General features: G+C 43.9%; 1 protein-coding gene across 1 annotated transcript; it reads right to left on the bottom strand.

Moving 5' to 3' along the window:
- Window positions 1-593: 593 nt before the first annotated feature.
- LOC136492239 (Holliday junction resolvase MOC1, chloroplastic-like) lies at window positions 594-1049 on the bottom strand. The gene has a single exon (XM_066488325.1). The coding sequence runs from the start codon at window positions 1047-1049 to the stop codon at window positions 594-596; it is 456 nt and encodes a 151-aa protein (XP_066344422.1).
- Between the last annotated feature and the right edge of the window lie 10704 nt (window positions 1050-11753).

The following is an 11753-nucleotide window of genomic DNA, read 5'->3' as shown; positions in this document are numbered from 1 at the left end:
GATGTCGAGCGGCGGCCAGCCGAACGGCGACCTCGGCGGTCAGCTTGAGGGCCTCTGCTCGGGATAGACGTCCGAGCGCAAGAGCTTCGCCACCGCCTCTGCCCCTGCCATGGCGTAGCTGCTCGTCGGCCTTGTCAAGCCCCTACCCCAGCTCGGCTGCTCTAGGAGGAAGAAGGAAGAAGATGATGAGTGGGGCCCGCTCTTAGAGGGAGAGAGTGGAGCGGACGGTGCAGGGCACGGTCGCCGCCGTCTTTGCCGACGCGTTGGCGCAAAAGCTGCTGAACCTAGTCCTCGGCCTATCACGGGCGCTGCTGTCTAGTTCAGCGGCGTGGAGGTGTTCGACATCCCATTCCAGTTCAGCGGCGTGGAGGTGAGGCTGGAGGAGCTAGACATCGACACGCTCCGGCAAGTCCTCCGCGTGCGGTCTGGCGAGGCGCTGGCCGTCAGCGTGGTCGGGCAGCTACACCACCTCCTAGCGATCGATGACATCGGTGGCAGGAGCAGGCATGTCCCGGGCAGCAGCTGCCTGACCCCTGTGCAGATCATCACGCGGTCTAGCCCAAGCAGCTTCGGTGAGCTGCTAGAGTGGGAGATCAACACGCGGGCGCCGTGGTGGAGGCCGCGGCGTCGGCGTCGGGAGCGGAGGCCCGTGCCGTGCAGGGCGCCATCGAGGGCATCATGGATGGCCTGGTGGCGCTGGTGGAGGAGAAGGCCAACGCCCGCGCCGTGTGTGTCGGGATCCGGGCCCTGTTCGCGTTGTGCCTGGCCAAGGAGAACCGCCCGTGTGCCGTGGCGGTGGGCGCCGCGTCGGCGCTGGCGCGCCGAGTGGTGGAAGGCGGCGCCGGGTAGCCTGAGTGCGCACTGGCGGCCGTGGAGCGCCTGTGCCGCGCCGAGGGCGGGCACGACGCCGTGGTCGCGGGGGTCAGGGGTGGGGCCACGGCCGTGGCGGCGCTGGTGCGCGCCATTGCTGGGTCGAAGGCAGTGTTGGGCTGGCGTTCTTCACGTGCTTTGGCTGGGGAGATATTTGTCAACAGCCATGGCCGGGCCATAGCGCAGGTGGCGGTGGCGCTTCGTCTAGCGCAGGGGCCAATCAACCAGACCAGGCTTGGGTCGTTTATTAGCTAGTCCAACCAGACCCAAATATGGCTCAGGGGCACCGGATGTCCAAACTGAATTTTTCTCTCTACTCAACCATTAGAAACCGGCCCGCGGTGTCCTCTGGCATAATTACAATAAACTAGAGTGTCTTCTAGCATACAACTCCACTTTGGGTGTCCACCAGCAAATGACCACCACTGTGGGTGTCCGCCAGCCAATTTCCCCAAATAAATATATCGTTGTTGTTAAAACTTTCCCACTATACTATCTAAATAAATACATCCTTTACATATATGCATCTTCACTGTCGGTTCTACTTACAAACCGGCAGTGATATTAACTTTCACTGTCGGTTCTACTTAAAAACTGACAGTGATGTCCATGCCCCCCTTTATAAAACAAACCGCCGACCACATACATCGATCCCACCCACCCATGAACTCTCACAGTCTTATTTCTCACGTTTCACTCTCACTTCTCAAGAAATCGACTCTCTCTACGTGATTTGGTCATGGCTCCTGCATTTTTCAATGGTATTGATATGTTGTCTTCTCCAATATTCTATCTATATTCATTTGATCTATATTTATATTCATATTTCTTTGTATTCTACATTTATATATATTCTTATTCCTTGCATTCGATCTATATTTAATTATGTTGCCACATTTTACTTGGAAGATTTTTTTGTGCATATATTTTATGTTCATATTTTTTAGCATTTTATCGATCAGGTGGTATGAACAACGGACCTCCCCTACCATAAGAACCAGGTTTCCACCCTAGCGATGAGCCATTCGCTCATAATGTGGCCATTCCACGGTTCCCTGTTCTAGCTATTGTATGAAATATTTTCCAACTTCTTTTGTTTTTTGATGCTAACAAATAAATGTAATTAGTTTAATATCATTGTTGCATACATATATGTCACAGACTATATCCCCAATAGATTGGCTGCGAACAACACTTAGCTGGTTCTTTATCTCGAACATCGTCGAGAACATGACATCTAATGCAAGTGGTCAGCTATGGATGTGTGAACTCAGTTTTTTCATCCCTTTGAGGGGTGCAAATCATCGGAACCATATCCACGAGACGGGAAGACAGAGCCCAGACATGATAAGCGCCCAATTCAGTGCCGTGCGCATCTGTTTAGAGGCACTTCGACGTGATTGCTATGATGTGCCTGATTTCTCGCACTTAAAGGCACTTGCTTTGAATGCTAGTGATATCTTCGTCCCGCAAGCAAGCGAATGGTTTGCGAGCTACAACCATGCACATGTGGTAAAATGGTCACTTATACCAGAGTCATGATTATTTATTATTTATTATTGTAATAATATTCTCTAATTTTTTTCTTTTTCTCTATATGCAGATTGCGCTCCAGGACCTTACCTATGCTACATGTGGCTTGTGGGCCATTCTAGACCAAGCTACAGAGCAACTCAGGTACGATTGGGACTTCTGCAATGGTAACCTCGGCCAGCTCACTGTAGAAAGATGCCAGTACTGCATAAGGATTACTAACAGGGGCAGTGGTTGTTCAGTAGGTTATATCTATGGCCAACCATTCTTTCGGTATTGTGAGGCACGAGAGAGTGCACTTATACAGGCATTGGACTTCATCGATACAAGCGGATACATAATCCGTGACATCAATTACCATATATGGCTACAGAGACATGTTAGTGTGCGTGGCCCGATCGAACCCGGCAGTGATTCCGATAGTAATTAATGTTTATTAGGTTGTTTTCAAGGTCGTAGTTTAATTGAGTTCTAATTTTAATTTGTACGGATTTATACGTTTAATTATTGTCATACATGTAATTCGTGTAATATTTATTGGGCAACTAGAAATATACATTCCAGTGTCGTATTCATCTCAAACTTTTTCTTAGGCTTCCACGTGCCACGTGTGAAGGAAACACCTAGTTTGAGATTTTCCGGAGATGGTTTGCTACTTTCTAAGGTTTAATTGAATTTCCGTGCGACGACACTGTTTAATTATAGGTTGAACTGAGTCTGTCCACAAAAAGATCTAGAATAGTGCTAAACTTTTTACACAGGCTCTAATGGGCCCTAGGGATAAGAATTTTGTGGAGGTGGATGACAAAATCTATTGGGGCCAAGATGAAATTCACCCTCTTTTGTCTCATTCGGCACAGAGAAAAATATAATAAATAAAAAAACTAATCAGAAAAACCTCAGATCCTGTGTGAGATCTTAATTTGGGTGTACATGCTTGCCAAAAAATTTTTTAAGCCATTTCGACATAGGCAGAGTATACATGCTTCATAGAGGTGCATGTGCTCTTTCATCGAACCTTGACTATACACATATGTTATCAAGGTTTCTGTGGTTCATAGGCATTCTGGTGTCGTATTGGTCTCAAATTTTTTCTTAGGCTTGCACATGCCACGTGTGAAGTAAACACCAAGTTTGAGATTTTTCAGAGTTGGTTTGCTACCTTTTGAGGTTTAATTGAATTTCCGCGCGATGAGACTGTTTAATTATAGATTGAACTGAGTCTACCCACGAAAAGATTCAGAATGGTGCCAAACTTTTACGCATGCTTTAATGTGCCCTAGGAATAAGAATTTTGTGGAGGTGGATGACAAAATCTATTGGATCCAAGATGAAATTCACCCTCTTTTATCTCATTCGGCATAGAGAAAAATATAATAAATAAAAAACTTATTAGAAAAACCTCAGATCCTTTGTGAGGTCTTAATTTGGGTGTACATGCTTATCAAAAAAATTTCAAGCCATTTTGACATAGGCGGAGTATACATGCTTCACAGAGGTACACGTGCCCTTTCATCGAACCATGACTATATATATAGGTTATCAAGGTTTATTTGGTTTATAGTATTCCGATATCATATTGGTCTCAAACTTTTTCTTAGGCTTGCACGTGCCACGTGTGAAGGAAACACCAAGTTTGGGATTTTCCGGAGATGGTTTGCTACTTTCTGAGGTTTAATTGAATTTTCGCGCGACGAGACCGTTTAATTATAGGTTGAAATGTGTCTACCCATGAAAATATCCGGAATGATGCCAAACTTTTACACAGGCTCTATGTGCCCTAGGGATAAGAATTTTGTGAATGTGGATGACAAAATCTATTGAGTCCAAGATTGGAATTCACCCTCTTTTGTCTCATTCAACACACAGAAAAATATAATAAATAAAAAAACTGATCAGAAAAACCTAAGATCCTTGTGGGGTCCTAATTTGGGTGTACAAGCTTGCCAAAAAAATTTCAAGCCTTTTCGACATAGGAATATATATGCTTCTATTTATTCAGTATATAAAAGAAATCTTTTAATATATATAAGCATCACTATCGGTTTTAAAAAACCAGCATTGATGAGAATAAACCGATAGTGATACTAGTTATCACTATCGATTTATTTTAAAAACCGATAGTGATATTTAAAAAATTAAAAAAAATTATGTCAGCCCTCGGGTTCAAGCTTGGGTCTTGAGCTGCAGAGTTCAGAGACTTAACCACTGCGCTAGTATAGGATGTGTGCTTAGGGTTATTTACTTTTTTGTTTTGACCTTGAGGCCGCTTAATAAATTATAAAATAGAATAAAAAATTTGGACCGTCTAGGACTCGAACACGGGTCTCGGGGGCTAAGTTGAGAGGTGTTAACCGCTGCGCTAGTAGGAGGAGTTCAAAACAAAATGAAAAGTTGTCCTACTTAACACCTAACTGCTATACCACATCACTGTCGGTTTGGGGAATGACCCGGCAGTGATGTACCCCATCAGTGTCGGTTTACAATCAAAACTGACAGTGATGAGCTATTTTCCTAAGTAAATTAATAATTTATAAAAAAACAAAAAAATTGGGTCGCCTAGGACTCGAACATGGGTCTCGGAGGCTTGGTTGAAGGGCCTTAACCGTTGAGACAGTCGGAGGAGTTCGAAACAAAACAAAAAGTTATAATACTTAAGACCTAACTGCTAAACCACATCACCGTCGATTTGGAGAATGACCCGGCAGTGATGTACACTCTTCACTATCGGTTTGGGGAGTTACCCGGCAGTGATGTACCCCCATCACTATCGGTTCCGACTTACAACCGGCAGCGATGAGATACTGGTATAAAAGAGGTGCGGGTTGAAATTATGCAAATTCATTTCAACCCCGCGCCAACCCCTCCCCCCGCACCGTCGGAGCACCACCCCACGCCGTCCACCGCCCCATGCTGGAGCACCGACCCACGCCATCCACTGCCCCAAGCCGGAGCACCACGCCGTCCATGCCGTCGTTCATCGTCCACGACACCGGCCGTGCCCCTCCTCCTTCCCAGTGAGTGCGTTCAGGAGCACTCCCACCACTGAGGCCTTTAGGAGCACGCGGACAGCTGCTTTCCCTCCCCCATGGTGAGTGCGTGGCTCACTGCCCGCTGTATGTTTGATGAAATGCCCCATGGTGTTAGCGCCTCATAATAGCACTTCTCCCTCCTGGTTCCTACCTTCCACCACCTATGGCTAGTAACATTGTTGATTTTTTTGTACCACCCACATCACACGTATAATCATGGTCATCTAAACTCCATCTTCCGTGAGTATTAGTGGTCTCCTTAAACCACGTAGGCTCGAATGCCAGGTAAAGGAAAAAAGCTAGGGCCTCGGTGGCTCTATGGATTGCTAGATAGAGCATGGGATGAGTAAATTGACCAAGTCACAAGATGGCATAACATGGAGTGGTTGGGACAAGAAGAAAGTGACAAATATACACTATGTTAGGAAAAATTAGTTCTAATACATCCACTTATATGTGTATTATAGTTTTTTAAGACAGTTGATAGTGTATGCCCACATTGATGATGCTATTAGGGTATGTTTCTTTGTTCAGTCAAGAATCCCAGGCATCTGATTTTTAAATGTCTAGAACAAAAAATAAAGAACTGCCTTGTGACTTCGGAGAGCATTTACTGGTTTTTTATGAGCTTTCTAGCATCCTTACTAAGATAGTCTTTTCTAGCAGATTTTAGATGATTACTGATGATGATGTATTGTGTGATCTTGATACAAACATTGTAGCTATGTATTTGATGTTCAAGTACAAATTTGTGTGCTCTTGCCTCTCTGTCAGTCAGGAGAAATGATACATTTCAATGGCACAGACATGCACCAGCATCCCAAAAATGCATCTAGTTGATTTTTTAATTTCCTAGAAGATGTGGTTTTCTATTATTTATTCATGAACCCTTTTATAGCAAAAGCCCCATTGACATATCTACAAATATTATTCATTAGAGCAGTGGTATCCACAGCCTCATGTTTCATGTAGATTTCGACATAATAGTGTGTGGATTACCAATGCATCAATGAGAGGTTTTTTAGATACTAATGGCAATGTAAAACATGACATAGATAAGTGACACCTGAATAAGTGGATTTTATTAAGATATGACTATATAAGTCAATTTTAGCTTCCTCCAAAATTCATAAACCAATCGGTATAATATGACTATTGGGAGCAATGAAGAATTTGGTTATTCATCTTGCACATGAGCAATACTGACAATGTATTGCCGAACAATGTTCTTACTCTTAAGCTTCCCTAGTTCAGTGAGTTACTATTACCACTTACCACATGCCTAATTTACTTAAATGTATAGGTAACCATGGCATGGTATGTAGTGCATGTTGGTCACATAACTAGGATTTATCGAACCTGGGAAGATTGTTATGCTCAAGTCAATCACTACCCTGGTAATTTACACAAAAAGTACAACACAGAAGCTGAAGCTTTGAGGGCCTACTATAGTCATCCGGCCTACCTGGCAAACCATGGGCAATCGGCCTACTATGGTCCAGTGAATGCAAACCATGGCCATCCGCTGGCACTAGAGATTGAAGAGAAGCCACCCGCTAGAGATGTGAAGATTAGGAGAATTGCTCCTTGGTCTTAGAAAGATGTCATGCTTTTTTATTTATGGATATGGTCATTGCTTTTCTTATTTGGAAGTTGATGTAGGCTTAGTTTCATAGAACAGTAGGTGGACTTTGTTGTATATGGTCAATCAAACAATGAATTTGTTCTAGGTGAACATATGTTATTATTTGACTTTGTTGTATGTGGACTTATTATTAGACTTTGTATTAAACATATTATATATATATATATATATATATATATATATATGTGTGTGTGTGTGTGTGTGTGTGTGTGTGTCTATATATATATATGAACATATGCTATTAGTAGTTGTCCGCGTCCAAAACTAACCACGATCGTGTCACAGTCATGACTCATTGTCGCCTGTTACCCCATTATCGAAGAATAGATCGGCAACAAGAAGCGGTTGATATCACTGGGACGGGAGAGCCGCATGATCCGACAAACGGTGATGGTGTCAATCAGGACGGTGAGAACGGGCAGCCATGGAACCCGTTCGGCCTGCTCGATCTGGGTCAAAATGACCAAGATGGATAGGTAACTTTGGTATCATGTGACTATGTAGCCACACACGCTAATCAATTGAGAGGGTCATAGCTTACTTGGTGTCTCTAGCAGGAGCCTCCGCCGGTCGAGGAGCCAGACTGTTCGAGTAGCAGGAAGGCCAGATCCAAATGAGGCGTGTCAAAGATTCTTGTTGGTCGGAATGCACACTGGCACATTACTGAGTTCGATGAATTTGGGGATCCACTCTCACTGCCTATAGCTTTGACCAAATACAAGACTATCCTCGGGTTACTTGTTAGGGACTTCATCCCAATTAGGTACAGAAAGTGGATTGGGAAAGATGATGACCCATGGAGGGTTCCCGAAAGTGAGAAGGATTACATATGGGATGTCAAGATCCTAGAGTATTTCACTTTCCCAAGGGAGTATGACAGGGAGTTAGTCAAGAAAAAAGCAAAAGAAATCATGGGGACATGCTTCAAGAATTTCAAGGGGACATTGTACAAGAATTTTATCCTCTAAAATAAAGAGCCAAATTTCGATGGTGGACAGTTTAGCAAGCAGAAGGACTTCTGGTAGGATTTCAAGAAATACAGGTTATCCGAGGAGTACTTAGAACTGAGCAGGAAGAATAAGGAGAACTTGCAGAAAGCGACGAATCCTCATCATCTTGGCTCTCGTGGCTATGCTAAAAAGATACCAGAATTTGAAGCAGAACTTCAAAAGATGGATAGCCTTGCTGAGGAAGGCGTTCAGGTTGAGACCGCCGATTGGGAGCCTAGATAGGTAATATACTATATGAGGAGTAATGTACGGCACGCCGAGGAAAGGAGCTTTAGCTCCACAAATGAACCCATGAGCGAACTCATCTAGAGGATCTCCTAGGTAACTGAGGAGGTGAGGCAAGGGACTCGCACTTCTAATAGGGAGAAAGACATGCTCACCCAAGCACTCGGAACCAAGGAGCACCCTAGTCACACTACAGGAACCGATGTTGTTCCTTGGAAACTAGCATTCCCCCAAGAATCTAACACTTATCGAAGCCGCTCAAGGGGTAGAGCGGAACAGGAGGTAGAGTATTTGAGGCGACTAAAAGAGATGGAAGATAGAATGGAAGCACGGATTGAGATGACTATTGAAGCGCGAGTCGAGCAAATTTTGCTGTCCAAGGGCTTAGGATTACTATAAAACCCTACTCCTACTGCCTTTAGCCCACAGTTTAGGGGTCACAGCAGCTGCGGATCGACCCCACTCGATAAAGAAGAGACGAATGTGCTTCATCCGGTGGACGACATCACTAAACCCGTCAATGTCAAGTTGTACATCCGTCAGGAATGGACAAAGGACAAGGTGGCGCTTGGCTAGGTCTGGCTTGTGGGAGACGGGATAATTAATGGCCGCCCAATTCCACAGGGGTACGCTCGCGTCACCATTGATAGAATACTTGATAAGAAGTATAACAAGATACCAATTGAGTACCCCGTAGCGAAAGACAGGCCGAAACTTGGTCAAAACAAGGGCTCTCAAGTGGCCTAGCGCAAGCGCTTCATTAAACTTGACCATCAATTGTCCTCTGATGATGAGGACGACTATGAGTCTTTACCCACCCACGATGATCACTCACCATCTCCCAACAGAGATCACTCCCCTCCTCATCCAGAGCCATCACCCCTGAGAAGACAGAGGTCTCCTTCTATTCCTTCTCGTCTGACTCCATCTTCATCAGCCCCGAGAAAAGAGACTCCTCTTCCTCCTCCATCTTCATCAGCGCCGAGAAAATAGAATTCTCGTCGTCATCCTCCTCCTCCTCCTCCACCTCAGCCCAAAACAAGATCAAGGACATCCTCACAGTCGCAGAAAAGGTCCTTGGATTCGGTCGCTAATGCTCCCAAAGTGGACCAACAAAAAAGAAAAAGGCCATTTAGTGGCAGCGTTACCACCTTGATGAAAGAAAAATTTACAGCACACATCTCGAAGGAATATTGTGTTAGTTTCTTCAATCTCTGTGTCTCACTGCCTTCATATTTGTTGAAGTCCGAATTCGAAAGACAAACACAGAATAAATACGCTACAACAAGAGACGAAGAAATACACAATAAAGATTTAAGGAATATATAGAAGTACGTCGAAGACAACCCAGGATTAACCATGGAAGAGGCCGCGAACATCTATTATGATGTACAAGGGACGGGAACACCGGCAATGAAGTATGAAATGGGCAATCTTTTGGTTCCCGATCATGAGTATAAAAATCTAACAACATATATGTGCCAGTTACATGAATATTACATGGCTCAAGCAACAGAGATGGACGACTTTGGTTTTGAGGTTATTATCCGTTCGCCACATGTTTTCCATTATCCTAAAGAAGAGAAGTTCGATGTCGAGTGGGAGTGCTTGTTCCAGTTATACCAGAAACGCTCTCTCGATATTCAAATGTTGACGCTGTGGACTATGTAAGTACCCTACGCACATGATATTACAATTAACTACTCTCTCAAGACACAAATTGTTAACTTTTGAGCACTTCTCATGATTTTATGTAGGTGTATAGCAAAATTTTACATTCTAAAAAGCAAATGAGATTACATAGGCTTCTTGGACCCCTTGCGAGTCAATAAGATGACATGTCTAGGCCTCCATGGATGTGACGTGGAAGACCTAAAATAGAGATTGATTGCTATTTTCGACGAATTTACGATGAAGAACAAACCCCACATACTTCTAGCCTACAACTGCGAGTATGTGTTCTCGACTTTTAATTTTATGCTTCTTTTTTCGTTAAGATTATTCGATAATTAGGATTCTGTGATTGCAGCAACCATTTCGTCTTCATTTGTGTCAATCTTGCTAAAAATCTGATCGAGGTGTGGGACTCGAAAAAAAAACCATTTCATCATCTGGATGCACTGGTGGCAGTGTTGAATTAGTAAACGATCCTAATAGCATATTATTTTCTAATCACACATACCGCTTTCTAATATTTCTCCCTTTAATATTGCTCAGTTTCCAAAGAAGACATATCGGTGGGACGCAGGTCCCATTCAAGGTTGTTGAAATGGAAGGGAAGTACCTATCACAGCCAGTGGGAAACAATGAATGCGGGTTTTATGTAATGTGGGTAATGCTTCGCTACATCGGTGGGAAATCAGAAGAAGCCGATAAGTTGGTGTGTATAATCCTCATTTCATTTATGTCTGTTAATAATTCAACAAAATGATTTACTGTTCCTCTTTGAATATCATCTTTTTTGAACGACAGAGCAAGAAATATAACCACGAAAGGTTGTTAGATATGGGGATCGTCACACTGCAATCGGAGTTGGCAAAATTCATCTTAGCCGAGGTATTGGAAAAAGATGGAGTATTTTCCATTGCACAATCCATAAAGTGCAAGGACCAGTATGGCCCAGAGCGGCTCACCAGATTATTGTAAGAAGTCCGAGAAGCATTGCACAATCTGTGAAGTCCGAGAACATTTCTTTTTTATTTTGAGGAATTGAGATCTAGATAAGAACATTTGAATTGTAACCGTAACATTTGTAATGTTTAATATTGATGGACATGTCATCTACGTAGCGTATATAAAACGAAATCCGATTCCATGAAAAATATAAATTAAAATAAATTATAAAACAATAAAATACGAATGGGCTCTCACTGCCGGTTAGTAACAAACCGACAGTGTTGTCGTAACCATCACTGCCGGTTAGCAATAAACCAGCATTGTTATCGTAACATCACTACCGGTTAGCAACAAACCGACAGTGATGGTTACGACAACACTGCCGGCTTGAGCCATGAACCGACAGTGTAGGCTTACTCAACACTGCTGGCTTGAGCCAAGAACCGACACTCTTGATGCAACCTTCACTGTCGGTTGGGACTACAAACCGGTAGTGTTATTTAACTGGACACTACCTGGTGGACCTAGGAACCGACACTGTTGCCTGTAGATCAGTGTCGGTTTTTAAGAACCGACAGTGATGTCAACCCCCCATCACTGTCGGTATGCTACTGTCGGTTCAAAATCCAGCAGTGAAAGGGGTTTTTGAACCGACAGTGATATCCATATCTGGGGTAGTGTATAAATGTGGATCGAGTAGACGGAAGACAAGCGCGTTGCCATGTCAAAAGGATGGATGGATGGGCGGCAGGCACGCAATGATGGGATGATGATGGGTGAGGAGATGAGATAGGCGCCAGTGGGGGCCGCGGTGGGGCTAGC

The sequence above is a fragment of the Miscanthus floridulus genome, chromosome 11, assembly GCF_019320115.1.
Source record: "Miscanthus floridulus cultivar M001 chromosome 11, ASM1932011v1, whole genome shotgun sequence".
Taxonomy (NCBI): Eukaryota; Viridiplantae; Streptophyta; class Magnoliopsida; order Poales; family Poaceae; genus Miscanthus; species Miscanthus floridulus.
Note: the sequence above shows the minus strand (reverse complement) of the source record. Positions and strands in the feature narration are given on the sequence as shown.